General features: G+C 44.9%; 1 protein-coding gene across 1 annotated transcript in view; it reads left to right on the top strand.

Annotated features, from left to right (window-relative positions):
- Positions 1–27110, top strand: part of LOC138467531 (zinc finger protein 75A-like) — a 359800-nt gene that overhangs the window by 56417 nt on the left and 276273 nt on the right. The window contains exon 2 of the mRNA XM_069607636.1: positions 3625–3751. Within this exon, the coding sequence (XP_069463737.1) occupies positions 3625–3751 (127 nt within the window). The remainder of the gene's footprint in view (positions 1–3624; positions 3752–27110) is intronic.

The following is a 27110-nucleotide window of genomic DNA, read 5'->3' as shown; positions in this document are numbered from 1 at the left end:
CTATAATCCATAACAGCGGTTACAATGTTTTTGGACTTCAGACTAAGGGAGCTGTTTAAGACTAGGTGGCCAGAATATCCACGAGCCCCACTGACTCCCCCGGTGTTGCAATACCTTACCTCCACAGTATCTACAAACTCGCTGGTTTCTGCTTTTTATAAGGGAGTTGTGGCACAGTGGATCCCTTGTAATAACACATCCCGTCTTAGATGGGAATCCGCGCTGGGTACGGCTCTAACAGGCAATCAATGGAAACAAATCTGCTCACAAACAAAATCTCTATCCCTGACCGATAATTCACTTTAAATTCCTGCACCAAGTACACTAGTCCCCCATGAAGCTACACAGATTTTATCCGGACAGGTCCTCTAACTGTACCAGATGTACTCTGAAAACTTCTACATATTGCTTAGTCCTGTGAAAAACACCTATCTAAACTGAAATCTAAAATGGAAGCAAGCTACGACCATCAAATAATAATAATACAGTCTTAGTGGAGTCTAATCAAATAAAAAGGGCCTATGCAAAAAATAAATATTGCCAATCCTTACCACTATGCTACAAAATAGTGTGGGATAATGTTCACAAAATAATAAGTCAGGATGTTTAGGCCGTGGCCTCCCCTCCCCACGTTTATAGCAGAGGATAAGGCGGGTCACTCGAGCACAGCACGCTCCTGGGCTTCTCTGGCATGAGGTCACAGTTCCTTTCACCAACATCAGGGCCTTCTGTGCCCAAGACTCTTTTGTGCAAAGTTTCTTGCCTCAGAGGACATGATGTACCATAAACCACAAAGAAAAGTTCCTTTCTCAATATTCACATCGGCCGATTTACTCTTCAACCTGGATCCCCCCCAGCCGGACCGCGATCCTTCTTTCACCATTAGCCCCACTCAGTCGGTTTCAGACCAACTTCAGTTTGTAGGCATCTCTCAGTCTGGTTCACATTTGCCACAACAATCTTCTTGGGTGTGCTACTGTTCATCCAGGATCCCCCGCTTTCGGGCTCAGATCACTTTTCTACAATTAGTCCCTCTCAGCCAGGCTCAGACCAATTTCAGTTTACAGACAATTGAAGACTTTCGAATGTGCACAGGATTCAACGTAACCCGCTGCAGGAACACTACGATTTCCCAGTTCAATCATTCTTCCCCTCTAGGGGACAGGGTGGCACCAAATAAGAGACCTTCAAGTGAACACCCATGTGGCACCGGACCACTCTGTATCTGGAACCTATTTTGCTTTTACATAGTTAAATTGTATACAAGTTTTTCTTTTTTCATACAATGTTGCCACTTGCAACTTTAAGCACAACACAGTCCGGTCTGCTATTAGTTTCTCCAACTCATCGGCTGTGCTGAACTCGTTGGCGTTACTTTGCTGTCGGAGTTAAGGACAGTACCACAGTGGCAATCGCTTCTCCCCGCCTTGGCTATCAATGCGGGAGGGCCACGTGTACCTTTGACAGAATCTGTTGTGTGTGGTTGACTGTGTTTTCCCAAGATGGTGGTGTGGTCCCATTTTGTGTTTGGGAGCAGTAAACTAGTACATATACTAATGAGTGTCGTGGCTGCTGATATTTGTTTGCTGGTATTTATATGCCTCAAATTTCCTTATAGTAAATTTTAAATATTGGCATAAAGTAGCTTCACTTCCACACTACACTTTATTTCTGCTTGTGTTGAGAATGTAGTAGTTAGATGGGCCGAAGTCTGCTAAATTGGTTGAGGCTTCAAAGATGGTAGCGGGTCATCGTGATGTTGAAGTGCTCCTAATTGCCCTTTCGAGAGGACCGCCCAGTGACTGGTGACCTGGGGAAATCGCCCATCTTCAAGTGGGTTATTTTCCATTTGTCGCCTGGCATGTGAAAAGTGGGTTAAAGTAGGTCTTTTGGCTGCCAGTGGCAGCTCAGTCGAGACACCGAAGGTGCTGTTTGTTGTTGGTTCCTTGGCTAAGATAGGAGAGCCAGCTTTTTTCCAGGCACACGTTGGGCCTTTCATTTTCAAGGTCGTTTATCCAATGGATTGATTGGGGAAATATATTTCTCTGATTTGTAAGCAGTTTATTTCAGCATATTTAATCTGTGTAATCTATTTGAATCTTGGTGGTTGGCTTGTATGATTTGTCTTGGTTATGAGGGATTTGTAAAGTGTACCTCAATCCTTTACATGCCTTGCAGTGCTGATTAACCATCTTCAGTGATCAATTATGTACGGGATTGTAGATGCCATGATATAGGTCTGTGGAGTTTGTGAGTTGAATGGTCTTGGTAGGAGATGTCTTGTGGCTTAGTTGACAAATACATCAATGTCTGTATTTGTTGAGGTGATGTTTGAGTATCTGTGTATTTCCTGTTCAGTGCTGCTAGGCGGCAGAAAGCAGTGGGCCAACCTCTCTATGAATGTCATGGTGTAGGCCAGTGCTGTGTGTGAGGTGATTAGTACTGGCCAGGGTATTGGATGATGTGAATGTTGAAGGGGTTATGAAGATGGATGTGCAGGAAGCTGCAGAAGTGGAAGGACAAGTCCAGGGATGGGGCCTAGTGGTGTTAGGGGTGTAATGCTCTTTTAGGGGCTAGATAAATAACTGTTGGGAGAGCTTCACTACTCTAGATAAATCTGCTAGACTGAGGGTGTTGCTACATGAGATCATGTTGGATTGCTGAAGGTGTTTATCATGAGCAAGACACGAGGGTCTTTCCTCCAAGCTACACACATCTCAATCGTTTTATCTGAGTAATGTGGAAGATTGAAAATGCATGCCGAAGATCCGGGCCCATTGTGGAGTGGGAAGTGTGTGTCTAGAACATGATATTCATGTTCACAGTGCTTTTTTTATGGGTAGTAAAAGTTCTCAATTAGTCTCCAGATTGTGAACATGGGTTTTTGTTTGAAAACTCTTCCATTCTCCCTTTGATGCCTCAGATGGTGGCTGGTTGAAATGGGAAATGTCAATGATGGCTGTTGGTGGCCTTGGTTTGAGCAGTGATGACATGGGGCTATGATTGCTTGGTAAAGCTCCAGGTCTGTCTTTCTCAACAGGGCATCTACGCTTCGATGAGAGTGTACATATACCATGTTAGCAAGGCTGCAACACTTGATAAACGTTGGTACTAGCTTTTGAAATTTGGCTGCTATGCTGTTATTGAACAGTACTTGAACATCTCAGCAATCCTCATGGGCAGTAGGTACATATGCATGTTACTCAAGAGGCTAGCTTTAAAGTCAAAGGCTTTTTCCTTGAATATTGTAAAACCTGATAGATGCCTTCTGGTTACACCCTACAGCCACATGGTTAAAAAATACTAACCTCTACATATGAATTTACACCATTCTATAATCATTGCTATCAAATTCAAGAAGGTATTGTGAGACCATGAAAGTTACATTTTTATTTACGTATCGTCCAAACCACATTGGGAAACCAGAGCTTTGAGTTGAAGCTCTAATAACATACTGTGGTGATATCTAATGGGTGAGTCTTGGGTTATTTCCCGATTGGCATTAGGGTGAATTAGTTGCATGCCACTTCTGAGAGAGTAGATTCACTGGAAAGAACACCAATATCGTTTTTTAAATTCTGAGCATATTTCAGGATGAGGTAAATTTTCTGTTTTTTTCTCCAGTCCACAGCTTCGTTATATGACGTTTCCGCCTATTTCTCTGAAGAGGAGTGGAAGCTGTTACACGAATGGCAGAAGGAACTGTACAAGAATGTGATGAAGGAAATTCATCATGCCTTGATCTCTCTGGGTAAAGTTGCAAAATCTCTAGCTCATGACTATAAACACTGTGCAATTTGCCCACTGGTTCCCTTTTCAAGAATGGAATAGTTTTCTCTTAAAATGTGGGATGGCTTTTTCCCTGATCATCTAAGGCAAACCAAAAAATAGGGTGTCTCTAACATGCATAGTTGTTTGTTTTTGAAAAGATCTGTTTTTCCAAATCGTGTGTTCTTGTCTTATGTGTACCTTACATTTTGTAGATCAACTGCAGTTTATGGCTTTTGTTTGTTACCGTACCAATTTTTAATCGTATCTTTAGACTTTGTTGCTATGCTCGTTTGACACCACACAAAAATTATGTGAAGGAAAGGTAATGGAGCTGGCTCAATGCTTGTCTGGTACTGACAGTGAGAAGATGCCAAGTTCATGTTTTGTTCCATTGAAAGTGGAGGAAGGAATACTGGGCTACAGCAGAGTGATGAGTAGGATCTAGGTACATTGGAACAGGAAGTGGGTAAAGAAACTAAGATGCTGTTGTGGGCTGAAAAAGAAGAGGTAGATGACCGGACCTTTCAATATAGGCACTGAAACCTTGCCACTCTGAGGTCACACCCAGGAATGGGCCTATCAGCAGCATTACAGTTTACTGATGTGGAACCAAATATGACATAAGGGTTGGAGAAGTAGTGTCATCCACAGCCAGTAGTTGGGCACTTGTGTTAAACTGTCAGCAGTATATTTCCATTTACACCACTGCTTATATGGAAAGGGACTACTATTGTGCCTACTCCAAGCACTACTACAGCCAAGTGCAAAGGCAGAATCTTCAGGCTTTTCGCTGTGGGCATGATGGTGCTGGCATAGTACAAGAAATGGGTATCCCCTTCATCGCTGACAGAGGGGAAATACCAGACATCTATCAAACAGTGGTCCTGTCAAGCGGAACTAACCTAAAAATACATAAATGTTCAACACGCTTTCATGAGGATGCAGGAGGGAGAAGTCTCAGGCAGACCCAAATTCAAAAAGACATTGAAGGAAAAATAGACAAATTTGTTTATTCAATTAGATAATCAATGGATAAAAGGCATATTAAATCTATTAAGGCCCATCATGTGTAATAGGTCTTTTTTAATATAAACAAAAGCGCATATAGATTAGAGTGCTGCATTTGTGATAACCCATAATGCATATTGGGTCTAGCTACTCCGAGTAAAGTGCATATATGCTAAAATTGCTACTAATGCCTGAGAGTAGACCTACCGGAAAGGTCTACAAGCTACTTGCACAGTTGAGAATCCGGGTCGCCAAGTTCGAGTGAAGGGGATAACGCGAAAAAGGAGACCGGTATTCACAAGTGGCCTGTGGAAAATGGTTTCAGGCTGTACATATAAAACATTCAAACAAGTTTTGCATTGTTAAACCGAAATTCAAAAAGATATAATAATGGGGTGCTATACGTCAACCACGCTGGCCTAGAGACCAACAGTTGGATTATAGAGAAGGTGGTCAGGCCTACCAATGTATATTACATAACATTAGTAGTTTCGACCGGATGTGACTTCAAACTGGATTCCAGTTAATGCCCTTTTTCTTCAGGACAGACGCAGTCCCCTAAAGTGCCGCAAAATGTAGATAAATTCAAATACAACATATCATAAAAATAGACATAGGACAGACAGGAAATTGAATCAGTAATTTTCATGCCTGTAAAGACAAATAAAAGGCAAAACGACACATTAAAATTGGGTCTGGATGAGACTACACTACAAGCTTACTCCATTTACAAAAGTCCAAAGGAACATAAGTATATAACGGGAGAATCATGCATACTGTATCCTCGACCGAAAGGGCTGGAGCTGTCATCATATAATTACTTCCAAAGACGTATCAACCAATGGCCCATGCATACCCCAACTAGTGAGTCTGTGGAGAAACAATACAAGGACATAAGTTTGGACTGGGAACAGCGTTCCCTAGTGTCTAACCGTGAAGTTAAATGACTGCATGAGCTCTAGCGGCAGGCCGTCTGGCCCATTCTCACCATAGATTGAATAGTCAAAAGCTCACCTGAATTAGAAACTCTAATTTAGTCTCTTTGTAGTGAACATATGAAAAGGATCACTTTTAATAGAAGTATCATCTGGATCTGGAAGGCTCCAAGGTCCCTAGGCCTCAATGGATTCCATGGTTCCGCACTGCACTCACAGTCCTGTGTACCGATGGAAAGACAAAGGAGAAAGCCATGTTTCTGTGACGTCATTATTGCATTGGCATCCTTACAGATTAGTGAATGGGCATAAATGTCAAAGGTGAAAAAGCAAAAGGCTCAGTATATTGCAACGTATGTTAGCTCCAGTGTGAGAACAATGCTAGTATGCTGCCGCGGAGCTAACGCAAGTTCTCAAAGTACCAGCTCGTACGATGGAATAACAGTAAAGTTAGTCTAAATAAAAGAAAACCGTATTTCTGTGATTATCCACGAAATAGCCGTCGTTACTGCATTGGCATCCTTACAGGTTAGTGAATGGATACCAAAGTCAAAGGAGAAAAAGTAAAGGAATCAGTATATTGCAAAGGGTATTAATTAAATCCAATGTAAGAACAATGCTGGTATGCTAACGCGTGTTCTCAAAGCACCAGCTTGTACGATGGAATCATAGTAAAGTTAATCTAAATGTAGCCCCATTGGCATTCATGTAAGGGGGCTGCTGACCTGCTCCGATACCATAAATACAAAAAGTTGCAATCGCCCAGGACTTACTTGTAATGTTCAGTGGTGTTGGAAGAACCAAGACCTCTGCTGCAGTTACGAACAACGGCTCGTTGCTACGCCCCATCCGGTCTCGGGCGTATGTCTCGTAGGTCTGGTTTTATTAATGGAGCGGCGTGACGTGCAGCATGCACATTGTTTAACAAAGCTGGTCTGTAAGATTTAGTTTTAAAGAGATTTCACAAGCGCATCAATAGAATGCGCCGTGAAACAATGAGCAGCGGCCTGAACGAATCGATGTATATGGTCAAAATAGAATGGGTGTACAGGTATCCATGGTAACATACATGCTATGCCGAATGTCTCGGACGCAAATAGAAGGGTAAGAAATAAATTACTGGAAGGCGCCAAACAAAACATAGAATTTGGTCGAAATGGCACTCCAAAGTGGCATTAGTTGCATGTGCCGATGCTGTTTCACCCATATAAGGGATTTTGTGTTGTCTTTAATTGGGCAAGGACATTCTAGATTGTGTCAAGAAGTTCAAAGTTAGCCATTGTATTAAAAGTAATTCCTTGCTCAAAAGGATGTTACTATGTCTGCTAACATCGAATGTGCACATAAACCTTAGAAGAAGAAAACGGAAAATGGACATCTAGGTATTCATATTGGGCCCAGTATCCATTTTTCTTGGAGATTTAGCCCGACTGAGAAACTCTGTGTGTTGTAAATCCACCATTGTTCGCGGTTGGAGAGCCTATTATCAGTAGAATACATGTCTACCCCTTTGACCAGTTCTAAAATGCACCACTTGAATTCATTGCAGCTATTGTTCATTTCGAGAAAATGGGACACCAAAGGTGATGAAACAGTTTTGGTTCTTATCTTAGACTTGTGTTCAGAGATTCTAAGTTTTATCGGCCTAGATGTCTTACCTACATATGTCTTGTTACAGGGGCAGGTTATTGCATAGTTCACATTCTTATAATTACAAGTAGTGTGATCTTTAAGGGTCCACAGTTTGTTGTTGATCGTAACTGTATGGCCTGTTAAAGTAGATTCACATTGGTGGCAATAACCTCACAGAAAATGGCCCCAGATCTTGTTCATACCTCAATCTTCGGAAATGGTCCTAGGTCTGAGTTTAACTTTGGCCATATCTGCTTTAGATAGCTAATTCTTTAAATTCTTGACTTTTCTAAAGGCATACATAGGGGGGTCCAAATTGGAGTGATTTAGCTGTAACAAAGGCCAATGTTTGATGATCGCCTTTTTGATGGCTGAGTGGTATGTACTGAAGGTCATAGCACATACCAAGTGTGAATTGAACACATTTCCACAAGAGTTTTTAGATAGTAAAATGAAAATGTCACGTTGTTGATTGCACGCTCTCTTATGTGACCGTCTCAATATGTGTTTGAGCTAGCCCCTGTCCTGCATTCGATTCTCTATAATGTCTGCTTGTGCAGAGAAATCATGTCTGTCAGTACAATTGCGCCTAGCCCTCAGGAATTGGCCATAGGGAATGCTAGTTCGTAAAGAATGGGGATGAAAACTATCGAAGTGGAGTATGGTGTTCCTGTCCATGGCTTTGTGGTAAAGATCCAGTGCAATAACTCCATCCTTGGCCTTCACTAGCAGATCTAAAAAGGTATTGATTGATTATCAAAGGACATGGTGAACCGTAAATTGTCATTTAGTGTGTTAATCCATATGAGGAACTGATCGTGATCCCCTTTGGTTTTGTCCCAGACAATAATATCGTCTATGTACCTTTTGTAAAACACAATAGACTGGTAGAAAGGATAAGACCCCATTATTACATTTTTCGGTTTAACAATCCAATACTTGTTTGAATGTTTTATATGTATAGCCTGGTACCATTTTCCACAAGCACACTTGTGAATACCAGTCTCTTTTTTCGTGTGATCCCCTTCACTCAAACTTGGCGACCCGGCTTCTCAACTGTGCAAGTAGCTTGTAGACCTTTCCGGTAGGTCTACTCTCGGGCATTAGTAGTAATTTTAGCATATATGCACTTAGACTAACTAGACCCAATATGCATTATGGGTTATCACAAATGCAGCACTCTAATCTATATGCACTTTTGTTTATATTAAAAAAGACCTATTACACATGATGAGCCTTAATAGATTTAATATGCCTTTTATCCATTGATTATCTAATTAAATTAAAAAAATTGTCAATTTTTCCTTCAATGTCTTTTTGAATTTGGGTCTGCCTGGCGACACACCTCATTGGCAGCAGCATCATTAAGATGGATGTAGCAAACAAACTTTCCTACAAGGCGATTTAGTACTAGTAGTAATGCAACCCCCATCCGACTCACCCCAGCTTTCAGAAATATATTCCTACATTATCTGGTCCCTTGCCCAGTCTCTGACATCACGTTTCTCTGGCTGCAAGAAGTTGTGATATGATTTATACGCGTTGATGTTTTTCAACATGGAAGGCAAGGTCATTGGGCCAGTGATTGAGCCAATGAGGTGTCGGTTTTCTGAGAAACACCTACCATCCTCAGAAGTGGTCTGAAGGGATTAGCAATGAGGCAAACTGATTTTTCCACTGGAATTTGTCAGAGCATGGCAAAGGTGCTGAGCTTTGTCCGTAGATGTTGATGTTATGCAAGGAATCCATTGGCATAACTAAAGCTGTACTGGACAGTGGCCTACACAGTAGCCATATGCAGTGTTCGGTTTAGCTTTCACTATTTGGCCCCAGTTTGTAAGTAGTTTGCTCTTCCAGTATTTGGTATCAAGACACACTGAAGGGTAGATTGTCTGCAAAGGGCATGCATTTGCCGAATACCAAACATTGTGGCTGTAGTACTCAGGCTCTGAATGACGTCCTTTACTCTCGCAGCACTCATTAGAAGACACAATCAGGTGTCTGTCACTGGCCAAGCTCACCCCTCTATCAGTTGCTTAATGCTGTATTATAGTTGAAGTGTAGTTTAACACAGACTTTAGTCTTTGGCTTATTAGAGTTCCTTTAAAATATGTTTGTGTTAAATTTCTTTCAAGATAATTACAGCTCAACAAGCTCCTAGATGTGAATCCATCCTGCTATATAAATTATCACGTGAATAACATTGACAATAAATGTTCATAGACATGTTAAAACATTTTTACTCAGTCATACACATCTGTGCTTTACCTCTGAAAGTACTAGGCCATGGGGACCGTCCGCATTAATGCTAAACTCTCCATTTTAGCGTTCACTACACTATAAAATAGCTGACATACTTTCATTAATGAAAAGTCCTTTTTTATTTTATTTTTTGATTTCTACCTTATTTCATCAGCAGGCACATGGGTAATGGTGCCTATGCACCAGAACCGTTGCCACTCTTGTTGACCGCAATAGCAAGCTATAAGAATTTGGGATTTGCTATCGCAACATTTTTTATGAATCTGCAATAATATGTTGATTGCAGATGTTATATAACCTCTCGTTCTTCAAAAGCTGCAGCATTTCATTTTCAAATTAAAATTGACTTCCAGAAGGCATACAAGATCGATACAGGGATACAAATATTGTTTATGGTCACATGCGGTAGAAGTAAGCTATAGTGATAAGGATAATTAATAATTAAATGAATGCTACAATTGACTTATCCAAATAAAACGGGTTAGTCTGTAAAGGAATATATACTTTATTTTGTTTTGCACAAAATTACAAAGTTCACACAAACAAACTATGTTCTGTCGTGAAGTTGAAAGTGGTCATAAAACCGGCCACACATACATCCCTGAGAAGTAAACTTTGATTGAGGGATTTGACACAGAATGACAAAAATAACAAAATGGAGGACAGGTTAGGGATACCAAACTCAAGACTTTGTGTTAAAACATTGCTTGAGTGTCCATGAATTTGGGTTAAGAGAGGATTTTACTCTGTCACCAAAAGGCCTTGTTGGCTGTCTTATGTCTAGCAATAGGGCTTCCCGTACCCATCTTCCTACCCCTGGCCTCAGAATCCAAGATTCAGACCCTTTGCCTCTCTCATTCTGAATCTTGTGCTTGAGGCATTCCCACTCCCTTAATCATTTGCCCAGTCACCCGGCATTACGTTTACTGCACCCTTTCATTTCTCTTCCATTCTCGGGCTTAAGGGTTTGCCACACCTTTCTTCGCTTATCATGTCTCTAGCTTTAGTTCTTAGTTCCGTCTTTGGTGCTCTAGTAATCTCACAGGTGACAGGGTGTTGCTTTCAAACTTCCTGGAATCTGGAAGAGCTTGCCTTACCCAGGAATGTTGGGTAGAGCTGACGAGCTTTGAATAGTGTCACCTTTCCCATTGACCACAGAAAGGTTCTCTGATATCGCAGGGTCTAAGAGTCTCTACTCTTGGATGTCTCTGTATTTAGGTCCGGCTCCTTCTCGGCTCTTACCCCATTCTCTCGTATCTTCTCACACATTGGGTCTTATTCCTTCGGATTGGAGTTTTTCTTCTAACATTGCCTTGGGCCCACCTTCCCGCCTCAATCTGTTGTATGCTGCCTGCCTACCTGCTCCCTCTTTTCTTCTCAAACCTCCTCCTGATATTTGCTAACCATCCTCCTCTCCTGCTACCACCTCCTGATGTTCACCCATTTCCACAATTTATTTTCACTGCCACCTCCTCCTGATCAACACCATCCTGCTCCTTTACTTCCTTCCCTCTACCTCCTTCTCCAGTTGTTCACCAACCTCTTCTGCAGTTCCTTTTTTCAGCTCTTCGTATGTTGACCAAGCTTCTCCGACTTCGTCTCTTCTGCCCCTGCCTGATCTTCACCAGGACACACTAGTTGACTGGGGTGGCAGACAAAGGGTCTAATTGCCAAAAACGGCAGTAGTAAACCGTAATTGATGCACTGTTGTACTATAGGTTTGGTAGTAAGATGGAGGATTTGCCTCTAACAAAATGTTTGAGGTAAGTTTGCCACTTTACAGCCAAAGATTGGCGGAATTATCGCCAGTGGTAAATTCTGCTGAAATTCCCCTGGAGTCCTATAGAATCCACAATGGGGGCTTAAACGCCCTATCACCACTTGTAATCCTGCAGTATGTCTGTGGGACCAAGTGGCGATAACTATAATTCAGTTTGTCAGTATTTTAGCAGATTTACTGCTGACATACTGTCAAACTTGCAATGATGGCCAACATTTCTTAAATTACTGATCTGTCATTTTTGGATTTCATAAATGTCATTGACATGGTCTGCCAAGTTCTGAGATACGGCATGCTGCTTTAATGAGGACGGTATTGGAAAGTGCTCATAATTGCAGGTTAAGTGATTTAACCTCTCCAGCGTCCTTTGTCGTTGTTCTGCTCGTAGAGCTAGAGCTTTCTGCATAAGCTGGGCAGTTTGACATTTTACGCAAACTCGCTTCGTAGATGGGGCAGGAGATTCATCAAACTCCTGATGCCCGCTCAAGCCTGGGATCAAGGTTATGAAAGGTTTTAGGATGAGCCCCTAATGCCTGAATTGGAACCTGTGCAGGAAAATGATTTCTTGATCAATGTATTCCTTTTCCCTAGGATTGTTCACAGTACCAAGCACAGTGCTGTTATATAGGTGCTTTATGAAAAGGAGGGAGTTTTTGGCATTCACCATTGTCATTCTTGCATTTGGGTCAAAATGCTGCTGGAAAGGGGTGTGTTGATCTTTTTTGAGCCAGGGCGCCTCTTTGATGTTTCGTAAAACTCCAATGTTAACTGTTTCTGTGGCTGTGACCTGCCCTATTGGGGGGCTATAAGGGGGCGACTCGGGCATTCTCCCCATAGCACCTTTTTTTGGTGTCCATAATCCCCAACTTGGGGTGGTGCCAGGCCCTATTGGTCATCTCACTAGACATCCTCAATATCCATCAGAGCACTTCACAGATCTGCCTTGTTTAAAAAAAAAAAAAAAAATCAATATAAAAGATTGAATACATAGACTAACAAGATCAGCACCATATGGGAAGTGTTTCCAGCATTCATTTTTGCGCTGATGACCAGGGAAATATGCATTTTATAAATAACAAAATCACCAATCGACTAACAATTGTTCTCCTGCATTGGATCTTTAACAGGTTCCCACGCTTAGATTATTGAGAGAGAGAAATATATATATATATATATATATATATATATATATAATGTATGTATGTATATATACACACACACATACATACACATTTCTGAGGCTTGAAGTGATTTAATGTTTAATGGTAAGGTATTCCAGAGTTGAGAGGCCAGGACGTGAAGCTGGAACCTTATCTGGGCACTGTAAGGCATAGAGTATTGGATGATCTAGTAACTCTGGTGGCTGATTTTAAGGTGAATTTGTTGGTGAGATAGGGTGGGGCTAGATGGTTTAAGGCTTTGTAGGTGAGGCATATGGTTTTTAGGTCAATTTGTTAGTTGTATAGAGAGCCATTTACAGGATATTCTGGTGGAGGAGATGTGCTGTCGCCTGGGGATGTTTAGTGCAGCTCGTAGCGCGTTATTTTGGAGTACCTGTAGTTTGTTGATTACAGATTGGTTGGCACCTAGGTAAAGGCTATTGCAATAGTCCAGTTTGGACTGTATGAGAGCCCTAGCCAGCGTGAGGCAGCTATTGGTGGATAAGAAGGGCCTGCAGGCTCTGACCAATTTCCCAGTGTAGGCAGTGGCTGAGGCAGTCATATTAACTTGTTTGGAGAGGTTAGTATTGGCGTCGAGGTAAAAGCCAAGGGTTTTCACATTTTTTTTTATTTTTTATTTTTTTTAAACTTGTATTTATTAGTTTTACATAAATACAATCAGAGAAATAACATTGAACATTATTAACATTCCCTTCGTCCTCCCCCCTCCCTCCCCTTTGGTCGGATGATCTAAAATTGTCCCTAGTTCCAATTATGCGTTGAAGATGTCTGAAACTTTGATATTATGGGGGCACCACTGTTCCATAAAGTCTGACTGAAGGTATTGCAAGGTCCCTTCCCATTCCTTTCCGAATTTGTCTCCAGTTCCTTGAATTTTGTGGGTGATTTTCTCCATTGTTATGTGGGCCCATACTTTTTGCAGCCATGTGTAGTTCAGTGGGGTATCCTTATTCTTCCACTTCTGTGCTATCGTGGTCCATGCCGCAATGAGAAGTCCCATGAAGGCTCTCCATTGTGATTTACTGTATAGCCTTGCTGTATCATCTCTGATTCCACAAAGCCAGACTTCCTCCCCAAGAAACCCCACATCCGGGAAAACTTTGCCCATTTCGTTTCTAATTTCTTCCCAAAAGGGTTTAATACCCTCACAGTCCCACCAAATATGTCTCCACGATCCCACTTCGTCACATCCTCTCCAGCATTGATTTGACATGTTTGGGTACATGGAATGGAGCCTCTCTGGAGTATAGTGCCACTGTGTCATAATTGTGACCCACATCTCCCTGGTTTGTGCCGAGCGGGTCATCTTGGGGATCTGCTTCCATAGGTACTCCCACTGTCTATCCGTTGGTTCCCTCCCCAGCGTTCTGCCCCACTTTATTCTATATGACCATTTAATGTCCTCCCCTTGTGTGTTTATGTATTTATACAGAGTTGACAACCACTTTTTCTCCCCCGTTTTGGAGATGATGTATGTCTCGAAAGCAGTGAGATCCCTGGTTGCTGCCTCAGTGATTTTCGGGGAGTTTAGCCAGTGTTTCAGCTGCTCATATCTATAACTATCACCTTTGGGGAGATTTGAGCCTGTAAAGCAGGATTCTAGTGAAATAATTTCCTTGCCTGCGAACATCTCGCCAATTTTAGTTATGCCCTCCTCTTCCCAGCGGTCATACGCCCCTTGTTCCATCCCCAGGGGAAATTGTGGATTTCTACAGATGGGTGTAAAGGGTCCCAGCTCCGTGGTCATAATACCTATTCGTGTTTGACAGTCCCATGCTTTCAGCGTGGTCCTCATTATTTCGCTAATTCTTAAGTTTTCTTGTCTGTTTCCAAAGAAGTTCTACCAGAGGGGTCCTTGCTACCGCTCTATCTTGTTTGGCCCAAATCTGCTTCGGGTTCTCCCCTACCCATTCCCTCAAGACTTTAAGCTGTGCCGCCTGATAAAAATTTTTAAAATGTGGGAGCGCCATCCCCCCTTCTCTGGTTGGGGCTGTGAGGACCATCTTTGCTATCCTGGGCGTTTTCCCTTTCCATACAAAGGATGATACCAATTTTGTTAGGGTTTTGAAGAATGTGTCGGGGACCCCCACCGGGATAGCCTGAAAATAGTAGAGGACCCTTGGGAGGACTGTCATCTTGATTGATTGTATTCTGCCCCAACGAAATCTGTAGTGGGTTCCATCTGCCTAGTTCCCTTCGAATGTTTGTGATTAGCGGCGGGTAGTTTTCCCCGTAGAATTGCTCAATTTTTTGTGGTACTATTATTCCCAGATATTTTATACCTTTTTCTACGATCTTAAGGTCCTGTATCTTTGCTTCCCTTTCTATGTTTGCTCTGTCCTCTGTCAGGATTAGGATCTCTGATTTTTTTCTATAACTTTTTAGACCTGAGATGGCCCCATAGTTTTCTTATTCCCTCACCGCTGCTGATAAAGTGGATTCGGGGTTCTCTAGGGTTATTAGCATATCATCCGCGTACGCAATCACTTTATGTTGCTGTCCAGCCATATCTATCCCTTTAATGTGTATTGACTCCCGTATTTTTATTAGGAGAGGTTCTAAGAACAGAGCGTACAGTAAAGGTGAAAGGGGGCATCCCTGTTTTGTTCCTCTTGATATTATTACCTTGTCCGTAACCTCGCCGTTAATGACTATGCTACTGGATGGGGAGTTATAGTTTGCTCTGATGCTCGCAATGGACTGGTTCCCGAACCCCATGCACTTCAAGATTTTGAATAGTAAAGACCATTCCACTTGGTCAAAGGCCTTCTCAGCGTCTACCGACAGTAGTATCGCTAGGGTGTGGGATATACCTATTTTTTCCACTAGATGGGCGAGCCTCCTTGTGTTGTCATGGGTTTGCCTGCCAGGAATGAAACTTGATTGATCTTCGCCGATTTAGATTTGGGAGTAGCGGGGACAACCTTGTTGCCAGAATCTTTGTATACATTTTTGCATCTAAATTAATCAGGGAGATTGGTCTATATGATGCCGGGTTTATTGGATCTTTACCTGGCTTGTGGAATACCAATACTTTCGCTTCATTCATTGTGGGGGTCACATTGCCGCTCTCTTTAAACGAGTTCAAGAGCCTGGTTAGGATCGGGGTCAGTATGTCTGAATATTTTGAAGCCGTGAACCCATCTGGGCCTAGGGCTTTGTTACCTGGGAGTCCCTTTATTGCTTTACTGACTTCCTCTTCCCTAATAGGGGACTCTAATGACTGTGTATCCTCTTCTGAAATTTTCGGTATCTGTAGGGCCTTTAAGTATGAGCCTTGGGCGCTTGTATCAGGGCATTCAGTGGAGTAGAGAGTTTGATAGTATTGCCTCAGTGCTTCCCCCATGTCATGTGTGCGTGTTTGGATATCCCCCTTTGCATCGCATATGGCCTTAATCGTTGTTTCTTTCTGTTTTTTTCAATATCCTCGTGGGGTGTGTTAGCATTTTCTCTTGGATGTCCTCAATCGCTTTTTCCAATTCCTTTTCCCACAGAAACTTTTGTTTGTCTTTGGTGATTTTTAGCGCTATCATCTTTCCCCGCAATATGGCTTTGAACGCGTCCCAGACTGCGCTCATTGCGACCTCCCCTGTGTCATTTTGTATAAAGTATTCCTCTATCATTTCCCTTATTGACTCCCCAGTTACAGGGTCCTGGACCAGCTCCTGCGGTAGCTTCCACCTCCACAGCCCATTCTTCCTCCCTGGGAAAAAAAAAAATCAATATAAAAGATTGAATACATAGACTAACAAGATCAGCACCATATGGGAAGTGTTTCCAGCATTCATTTTTGCGCTGATGACCAATTTATAAATAACAAAATCACCAATCGACTAACAATTGTGGGGCATGGTCCGAGAGGGCTATTGCTCCCTTATCTAGCCCTTGTATTTTTCCCAGTAGTCCCACCGACACCCAGAAATAGTCTATCCTAGACATGGTGTTAGGGACATGTGAGAAATATGTGTAACCCCTCTGTTCGCCCTTCAGCTCCCTCCAAACATCATTCAGGGCCATGTGGTCCATTTGTTGTCTCAGACGCTTTGTTGGCGCCCCCTGGCCCTGTGTGTTGCCCGTACTTCTATCTAAGTGTGGGTTCCACGCCATATTAAGGCCCCCCCATGATCACTTCCCCTTTTGCAAAGACTTCCAATTTTGGCAGGGTGTCTCTGCGAAAACCATCCTGTCACTGATTGGGTGCGTATATTGAGGTTAGTGTAATGTGACATCCCTCGATTTCCACATTGGCGAAGGCCTTCTATATCTAAGGTTATGTCTAGCAGTTTAGAGTCCTTCCCTTCTTTCACCGCAATCAGCACCCCAGCTTTTTTTTCTGTTGCCGTCGCCTGTGCCCATATTTTGTATCCTTTTATCCTTGTTTTCTGGTTATCCCTTGTTCTGATATGGGTTTCTTGGAGAAGCAGAATGTCTGCCTTCCCCCTTTTGAACTGTTTCTCCAGTTTCGCTCTTTTTGTTGGGTGATTCATGCCCCTAATATTGTAGGTCAAAAAGCGTAGCATCCCCATACTGTTGTTTGTGTGCCGTTGCGTCGGTTCACCTGCTGTGTTTGATTCATTTCTTTGATTTCTCCGACCTTTTCCCCTCCCTTGAACTTCCCACCCCCCCAACATTTAACTTTAAACCAAACAAACTGTCCCCCGAATAGGGCGAGGGTTCCTATTGACGCTAGGGCGTTGCACCCTTCGCTGCCTGCCCTCCCAACCCTCGGGGGGGGTATGTTATGGGGATTCCTAAACCCCATTGATCCATTAGTCTTTACCGAGTTCCAAACCGTCGGGTCTCGACCAGACCGCCTTGTGTGTATTGTCCGTTCGGCGCCGCTCCCGCGCCCCCCCCACAGGGTTCCAGTATCAACATTCCCGTGTCAGCCCCCCTAGTTTATACTTTTCTTGAGTTCCTCATGGGACTTTTCTCCTGGTCTCCCTCCCTGCGTTTGCCTTCTTCTGCTTGCTTGTTTCCCAGCCCATAGGTCTTCTCGTTCGCTCTCTCCTGTTTGTGGCTTCCCCCCGCTCCATCTCTTCATCTTGTAGACCCATAGTGCTGAGGCCTTCTTCCAGTGTGGTCACTCTCCTCTGTTTTCCTTCCCAAGTAAATAAGAGTCCAAATGGGAACGTCCATTTGTAGCGGATTTGTTTTTCTATTAGCACTTTCACCAATGGGGCCATTGCTCTTCTTTTTTGGAGGGTTACCAGAGCCAAGTCCTGATACAGTTGGATGTCTTGCCCATTCATTTTAATATGCTCCATTTCCCTGGCCCTTCTGAGAATCTGTTCTTTCTGCGGGTAAGAAGAGAGGGCCACTAAGACATCGCATGGTCTTTCCCCCGGGGCCCCAGATCTTTTTGGTCCTACCCTGTGGACTCTGTCGACTCCGATATTTTCGGTTTCTTGCACCACCAATATGTCTCTAAACACCTCCTTTACCGCCTCTTTCAAATCTTTGTCTAGCACTGATTCCGCCATGTTCTTGATTCGAATGTTAGAGCGTCTGGAGTGGTTCTCCAAATCCTCACATTGTATTTCCATGTTATGAGTGAGTGTCACCAATTGTTCGTGTCTCACTTATCTGTCTCGTATCTTCTTCAAGACTTTGCACTGTTTTCTCCACCATGTCCGTTCTCTCTTCAAGGTTATGTCGATTCTCATGTCTTGCACCGCTTGTTTCATTTCATTCTTCATGGTCGCAAATTGCTCTTGGACTGTAGACATGAATTTTTCTTGCAGGTCCATGAACCATGTTTGCATGTCTGCCCTAGTCAATGGTTGTTGATTCTGGGAGATAGTCTCTGCATCTCCCATCGGTTCTCCCTCTTGATTGCAATGACCCTTCTGTTGACCACAGTTGTAATATATCTGCGCCTTGTTTCGTCGATCGGGGTGTCTGTTGGGTGGGGTTACCCTTCCCTTTTGCTCTTGACATGGTATTGTGCTTCGTTGGAGTGTCTATGGGGCTATTGCGCTTTCGTGCACCCCTCCGGTTCAGTTCCCCTGTTATGCTTTTGTGGGTGGGGGTTTGCCTTAGCTTTGTGTGGTGTCTGCCAATTCCGCTCCTTCCCCCGTCGTCCCGCCGTGCAATATGCTTGTGGCTGCTTGTATCTCCTTTTCTGATTACCCCTTCCGCGTTTTCCCCCTCTGGCTTGCTGGGGAAGGGGGGGTCCTGTGTTGCACCTTCCTCGATCCTGGGTCGGGCTGTGTGGGTGGTCAGGCGTAATGTTCACTTATAGGGTGAGACCCTCTGTCAACCTGCTGCCTTTGAGCATGGGCCTTGCTGGGACTTTGTTATGGATGTCCCCTTTTTTTTTTGGTCTCGCCCCCCCCCGGGGGTAAAGCTCTGTCCCTGTATGGGTGGATGGGAGGTTTATTTGCTCCCCCCCTCCCGGGTTGGCTCACCTCAATTCCTCCAGGCGCGCTGTTCCAGGGCGGCCCCCGCTTCCCCTCTCCAGCGGTCCGCCCTGATCACCCCTGCGCCATTCCTCTCCTTGCCGCAGCTGTGGTCGCAGCGCCTCTGCTCTTCTCCCAGAGCCCTGCCGTCAAGGCTTTGCAGGGGAGGGCGGTCCTTCTTCACTGGGTCTCGCGTAGCCTCCGATCCTGCTTTCTCGCTGGCCGCTGCCTCGCCGCTGCAGTTTTCCGCACTGCGTTTGTTTCTTCAGCACAGGAGAGTCCTTCTCGGCCCCGGTGGGGGAGGGGCCGGTCTTCCCTTCTCTTCGTTCCTCTTCCCGCGCTCGCTTTTCAGCGGCGCCGCGTTCCTCCAGGTGGGGGGGAGAAGGGGGGTCCTTCAGCTGTCAGGGGGGGCAAGAAACGGGCCGTTACTGCTACGTTTTGTGCCTAATTTTGGCGGCCCGGGTGGAGCGCTTTTTAGGTGTGACTCCTCTCGCCGGCGGCCATCTTGGATTCCGGTTTTCACATTTTTAACAATGGGAATTGTGTTACCATCGATGATGATGTCGTTGTAGTTGGGGCTAAGTTTTTGCCGGTTGTTAGGTGAACCGACCAGGAGAAGCTCAGTCTTCTCATCATTCAGGCAGAGGCCGTGTGTGGCCATACATGCCTGAATGATGGAGAAGATTTCGTTAATCCTGATGATGTCAGCACTGTAGTTACCTGAGATGGTGAGGAGTATCTGGGTGTCATCTGCGTAGTTGGTGTAGGTGACACCCAGATGGTCCAATTTGTCAAAGAGAGGCTTTGTAAAAATGTTGTACAAAGTGGGGGAAACACAAGAGCCTTGTGGGACACCGCAGGTATTGGGGATAGGGTCTGCTGCTGCCGTTGATGAAAAAACCCTCATGGTTCTGTTAGCCAAGAAGGATTGTATCCACATGACAGCAGAGGAAGAAAAGTGCGCTGCAGATGAGAGGTGGTTGCAAGTATTTTATGGTCGACCAGGTCGAAGGCCGCAGAGAGGTCTATAAGGAGTAGGATGGCGGCATTACCTTTATCCTTAATATCATCAATCTGACTTTTGAGGTCAACAAGGGCAGTTTCTGTTTCGTGTTGAGGTCGAAAGCCAGATTGACGTATTCCTAACAGTTGGTTGGTCTCTAGGTAATCCTGAATTTGCAGTTAGGCAACTCTATCAAGAATTTTTAACAGAAAATGAACTATAGTGATGGGTCTGTAATTGGTGGGAATGGCCGGGTCTAGTGATTGTTTTTTTAGAAGTGGGAGAACCCATGATTATTTCAGGTTACTGGGTACTGAGTTAGTGGAGAAGGATAGATTTATTAGTTTAGAAATTAAGGGGGATAGATCTCTAGCTGCATCTTTAATGACCTCGGCGGGGCAGCTGTCCCCTTTGCAATTGGAGGGTTTTAGGGAAGTTATGATTTTTTGGACTTCTGGTATGGTTACTTTTTTGAACGTGAAGCCAGTGTTAGAGTTTGTAGGAGGTGGAGTGCTTGGGCTGGTGGGATTACTACTAGAGAGTTGTTGTCGTTTGTCCTCAATTTTGGTTTGGAGCCCTGTGATTTTGTTGACGATGGCGTTTTGGATGCTAGTGCACCAGGGTTTGTCTTTCACGCAAGTGTCCATCGGTGGGTTGGGATTTTCTAGTTCCTTTAGAATAGTGAAAAGTTATTTAGCGCAGGAGCCTGCCTGGGTTATTCTAACATTATAGGCTTCCTTCTTAGTACGGATTATCTCCTTTTTGTAGAGGGAGGAGACAATCGTGAGATTGGTTTTGTTTTCAGCCGATGGAGACGTTACCAGAGAGTTTCCATCTTGGCTTTCTTTTTTCTCAATATTTTGAGTTCAGGTGTGTACCAAGAGTTCAGGTGAGCTCTAGGATTACCTTTCCGCAACTTTAGTGGGGGGATAGTGTCAATGGCGTTGGTCATGGCATCATTGCAAGTGTTGACCAGTAGGCTGAGGTCAGCAGTGGCTGGGAGCGTATTTAGCGTAGGGAGGACCAGGGGTATAAAGGTTTCCGCAGTAATGTTGTGCTTATTTCTGGTCGGACAGGCTGGTGCGAGGGTGCACTGTTTGGGATTAGAGTTGTAAGTGTTAATATCAATTGATATGAGGAAGTGGTCATTCCAGGCGAGAGGTTGGGAGGCTTTGCAGGTGATATTGCAATTAAGGGCGGTGACCCAATCAATGATTCTACCTTTCTGATTAGTAGGTAGAGAGCTAAATTGGGTGAAGTCGTGCTCAGCTAGAACATTAGCCAGGGAGGATGCTGGGGTGTCGTTAGGGTCATTGTGTCCTAAGTTAAAATCACCAAGAATAATAGTTTGTGGTGAAGGTTTAGAGTTCTCGGCTATTAGAGTGGTGATGTCTTCCTCAAAGGTTCCAGGAGGACCTGGGGGTCTGTATATTAGGTGAGTGGTAATCATACTCTCGGGGGTGGTTTGAAGTTTGATAGTGAGGTGCTCGCATGATTTAAGTGGAGGGGAGGTGACTGATCTAAGGTCTAGTGAGGATTTAAATATGATAGCTACACCTCCTCCGCGAGCATTAGGTCTGTCCGCTCTGAAGAATGGAATATTTGTCGGGAAGAGCAAGGGTTAGGTAGGGTCCTGCTGCCTCATGTAGCCAAGTTTCTGTTATGGCAAGGAAGTCGAGATCTTCTGGAAGGATGATTTCAGCGACTTCAGTGGGATGAGCAACAAGGGATCTGACATTAAGTAGAGCTCCTTTTAAGGGGGGACTTATATTTGTTAGCGGCAGTATCCTTGTTGTTAGACTTGGTTTTGGGAGTTGCTGATGGCTTACTGATCGTGACGTGGAGTCTAGTGCCTAGTCTACTATTGCGGGTAGTGAAGTTAGGGTTGACTGAGGGAGGGTAGCCTGGTAGTATTTGTGTTTGAGGAGACTAGGATTAATGTAAGTGTAGTCATCCTCTGTTGCGTGTGGAGCGTTGGGTCTGTGTTGGCTCAGAGGTCTTTCAGGGATAGTGTTGGCTAAGGTGTCAATTGGGTGGTTACTATCTTTATAAGTGTGGTGTGAGTGGCAACTGTGAGGGAAGGGTGGCAGGGTGGGCAGGGAAGGTGTGGGGCAGGGGAAGGGGTAGTGTTTTAGGCATCCGAGTTTGGCTAATCCATTACTGAAGGGGATGTAATTATTACCGCTACATGGTACGTTATTGTGCATGACACAATAAGGGAACATGAGCATGAGCCAGGTGAGCATAGTTATAGCTGCAAAGATGAGCTAAATTGTAGAACTGTGATAGGCAAGGCAATTTAGGTTGGGCACATACAGGTGGGCACAGGTAGCAGATTCAGCTGGACTGTGTTTAACAAAAGGTCTGTTTCAATTTTGCTAATGGCATACAAAATGGGCAGATTCAATTTTGCTAATAGCAAACAAAAATAGGCAGATTCGAATTTTGCTAATGGCATGTAATATAGGCAGAGTCTACTTTGGCTAAGTTTAACAAGAAAGACAGATTTTAGGCAGTTTTAGGCACAATGCGGCAAAAACCTGAAGCAGTAGATCGATAATACAGGATGAGAAGGTATAGAGTTAGGGAGTTGCATAACGCAGTTAGGCATAGAGTAGAGTGTTTAGTGTTTGACTTAATGCAGTAAGGTGCAATGCAATGAATTATTTTCCTCTAGAGCAAATTTCCAGCTTGTGATACATAGCTTACGTACATAGGTGACTGTAGAGGTCAGGTAGCTGTGGCAGTTGATGAGCTGCGAGTTCAAGCAATAGGTGAGATGCAAGTTTGAGTGTAACAAAGCTTAGTCTTAGTGGTGTGAGATGCAGTAAGAGCCAGAGGAGAGTTTGTATTTGCAACTGCAAGGAAGGGCTGTGTGATCAAGTAGCAGCATGTTTACCCTGTTCGGGAGATGGGCGACAGGAAGAGGCAGGGGTCCGGGCCCTAGGCTCGACGGCTTAGACAGGCTTGAGACAGGCAAGGTGCCTTTGTTGTGTGCCTTGGTTAATGGGCCGGCTCCAAGCCTGCCAGCTTGCGGTTGGCTTGCAAGTAAAGGCGAGTAGCCAATCAGATAGCTCGTAGTGCTGTGTGGCCGGATAGGATGTTGTAGAGGTAGTGGTCGGCCATCTTGGAAGGTAAAAAGCCTTGTGGGTGCCAATGGTGGAAGGGTGCACTCCGAGTGAAAAGAGGGCAAATCCTGGTCAATGTGGGGCCAATAAGCTATTCCAGGTGAAGCGCGGATATTATTAATTAATTCCGCCGCGGGCTGCCGAAAAAGCGCGTTCGCGCTGCAGAATTTGAAATTGCAGCTCAGGGGATGCTTATGGCCTACTTTAAATCATGCAGGGCTGGAGGGCATCTTTGGCTGGCTACTGCTCCAGCAGTAGATGGAGGGAGCTCCTGCTCCTCCAGGCTCAAGGGTGCCAGTAATACTATCCCTAGTGTGACGTCCACTGTACCCATGATCCCTCACACGTGTATGACCCTTGGAATGTTTTTTTCCGTCATTCCAGTCGGACGCATATTGCAGAGTTCCCTTGGCATTAGCCAATTATACTATTAATATTGTTAAAAATTCCACGTTCTTTCCACCCTACGCCAAAGATTGATGCCGGTGAAGATCGAGGACACCAGCCGTCGAAACTCCACAACAGACTTTGGGCCTCGGAAGGCCTCTGGCCTCGGTCCGGGCCTTGGAAGGTCTCTGGCCTCGGCCCTGTACAAGTAGGCAGAGTGGGGTGTGGTCATACAGGCTCCCACACTTATTTCCTACATATACTCGCCCGCTGCCAAATGAATACATATGGAGAGTACTCCAGGCAGAATTTGAAAGGAGTGTAACAGTAAGTTCCCCTGGGTAGATAAGCACAATACGTGCAATTTGTGTCTCCCACGAGACCATCCCGAGGCTACCTGTCGAGCTTGTAAGCTCTTCAAGCCGAAAACACTTAAAAGACCGCTCCACTAAACGCTGGGCCCACTACGCCAGGCAACGAGAGGCCATGGACGGCGAGGGGACCTTTAGCGATGGCAGCAAGGCCGACGTTTCGGACGGCGAGGGCAGAAGGGTGACTTCAGACACCCACGCGCAAGTCCCGGACCTCGGAGGACTGGCCTGCGGTCCAGTTATGGGGACAACACCCGGCAGCAAAAGCACAACCCACACCACTCCCACTATGCACATCAGCCCCAGCTGTGACTCGACACTCGTGTCGAGCGATCGGCAATGGAAGGCACCGAGAGAGCGGTCTAACGATTCTGTGTCCTCTGGGCGTTCCCGTTCGCGATCGCCACATGACAAGGACCAACTGTCCATGGTTGGCAAAAGTGCCGCACTACCAATAGTTGTAGAGGCTCTGTCGTCAGAAGATGATTCCGACCTCTATGCTCCCAAGTCTAAGCATGTAGCGTCTACTCCCGAGATTCAACACCCTCCTTCTACCACCTCCGAACCTCGACGCGATGCGTCGAAACCCTTAAAACCTCCGGAAAACATTCCTATAGTCATGGGAAGGGGGATAAACGGCACAAGAGACCTTCAGAACACCATAATGAAGGTCAAAAGGCCCCTAAATTGATAGAAAAGTCCAAGGTCCCTGACACTACTCGTAAGGGTAAAATTGTCCCTCCCACTCCTCATGATATGGGCATGGATGAGGAACCGGAGTAAGAGAGGTTTATTCCAGTTCCAAGGAATGGAACTCAGCCGATATTGATAGGGTAATGAGAAGGATGTCTTTTTTTGTAGGCTTCTACGAGAAAGACCCTAATTATTTCCATAGCTATGCAAACGCACCAGCTACCTCTGCCCCTTTGGGATCCAAGGACTCTCAACCCCCTACTAAAAGGCTCCGCTCTGAGGATCAGGCACAGGGATTGGTTTCAGACCCTTTGCTAATTGAACCTTACCATCCAGAGTCATATGGTGAGGAAACAGAAACACAGATGCTGGCAGACCAGACAGGGGTTGCTTATAATGGGGATGATGAGGACCAGGAAGAGGAAGATGAGGCGGAAGCCTACAATCTTGACTCCCCTAATCCTAAAGATCCCCCAGTGAATGACTCACCGATTGATAATCAGCCACTCCTCAATGAGGTACTGGCTAAAGCAGCAGCTCATTTTCAAATAGACATACAGGGTGTCCAAGAAGATAAGGATTTCGCTGAAGAAATCCTAGGGGGCAGGAGAGCCATTACCCAAGCCATCCCCATATTAAAATCAATCCAGCGCAGAATTGATCCCTCGCTAGTAACCCCAAATCTTACTCGTGCATTGAATCCACGAGTGGAAAATTTATTCCGGCCCACACCCTCCAATCCCATGTACATAAGAGGTCAATTAAAAACCGACTCCCTGTAGTAGTAACAACCACCAGAAAGAGGCCAGGCACACCACTAGCTTCTTCAGAAGCACCTCCCGATAAAGAGAGCAAAAGGATATATGCTCTGGGTAGGAAAGTTGCATCCACATAAACCTATCAGGCACGTATTGCTAACATTACCACTCTTTTAGCAAGCTATAACTGCCACCAGTGGGAACAAGTAGCTGCTCTAGTAGCCTCTGCACCTGAACCACTAAAAAGCCAGTTGCCCCAAATTGCAGCAGACGGAAGGTCTGTGTCTGGATGCATCCTTAAAGCAAATTTTGATGCAGCAGATAATGCAGGAAGGTTAATAGCCAAAGGCACAGTAATAAAGCGCCACGCTTGGCTCAGGCAGTCGGGGTTTAAACCCGAGACCCAGGCCACGCTTATAGACAGGCCTGTAGAGCTGAACGTTCTATATGGCAAGGCTGTGGAGGAACACTAAAGACAGCTAAAGATGAGTACGAGACCCTAAAATCTCTCGGCCAACTCACAAATAAACCCCCAAGTCAAAGGGGAAATAATAGTTTTCATCGCTTTCGTGGCCAAAGCTCCCGGAGGGGTTCGAACTGCTACCAAAATCAAGGAACCTCGTGGGGCAACAATCAGTTCCAAACATCACAGGGATTCAACAGAGGCCAGCGCAGGGGCCGCACTAGGGGTAGAGGCAGCCCACCAGAGGTGGCACGCCACCTAGTAAACAGTGACATTCCACTTTGGGTCCCCTCCCATGCATCCCCAGTAGGGGCCGCATTTCCACCTTCATGCACGCATAGGAGGGGATCACTTCGGACAGATGGGTGCTGTCCACAGTGTCCGCAGGATACTGTATAGAACTACTAGCACGCCCCCACGACCATCCTCCAAGACAGAAGGTACACTCGTTGGAGCATCAGAAAATCCTTCTCGAGGAAATGGCCACTCTACTTGCAAAGGACGCCATAGAACTCGTCCCGGGCAACCAGGTAAATGGGTATTTATTCAGCCTACTTCATTGTGCTAAAGAAAGATCTAACAATGCGCCCAGTATTAGATTTGTGCCCTGCAAACAAGTATGTCAAGCCACATAAATTCTGCATGACTACACTCCAAGAGGTAATCCCCCTACTAAAAAAGGGGGATTACATGGCAACATTGGATACGAAAGATGCCTATTTTCATATTTCAATGTTCCCAGTGCACAGAAGATTCTTGCGTTTCAAAATAAACAACCAGCACTACCAGTTCAAAGTGCTGCCCTTCGGTATCGCCTCGGCTCCAAGGGTATTCACCAAGGTACTGGCGGTGGTGGCGGCGCACTTACGCAGGGAGGCAATCCCAGTATACCCTTACCTGGACGACTGGCTCATCACAGGGGAAACCCCCGTAATTTGCAGAATAAACATTCAAAGAACAATCAACCTCCTCTTCCAATTGGGCTTCTCAATCAACAAGAATAAATCGAGCCTGGTGCCAAGCACCTCAAAACAGTTCCTAGGAGCTGTTCTAAACACCCAAGAGGAGTTGGCCTTTCCATCAGTGGAAATAATTCGAAATCTGTTGCTGTAAATTCCTCAATATCATGCTGGTTGCCAAATAAGGGTGCGCAAAGCGATGCGTTTGCTAGGCATGATGGTATCTTGCATTTACCTGGTTCCCTACGCGCGCCTGCCCATGCGGCCCATGCAGGAATGGTTGGCGAAACAGTGGTCTCAAGCAAGCGGTCAGTGGGATGATCCAGTGGTCGTTTCGTCAACACTAGTACTAAGTCTTCGCTGGTGGACAAGAGAGAA

The sequence above is a fragment of the Ambystoma mexicanum genome, chromosome 4q, assembly GCF_040938575.1.
Source record: "Ambystoma mexicanum isolate Mex_15411 chromosome 4q, UKY_AmexF1_1, whole genome shotgun sequence".
Classification (NCBI taxonomy): Eukaryota; Metazoa; Chordata; class Amphibia; order Caudata; family Ambystomatidae; genus Ambystoma; species Ambystoma mexicanum.
Note: the sequence above shows the minus strand (reverse complement) of the source record. Positions and strands in the feature narration are given on the sequence as shown.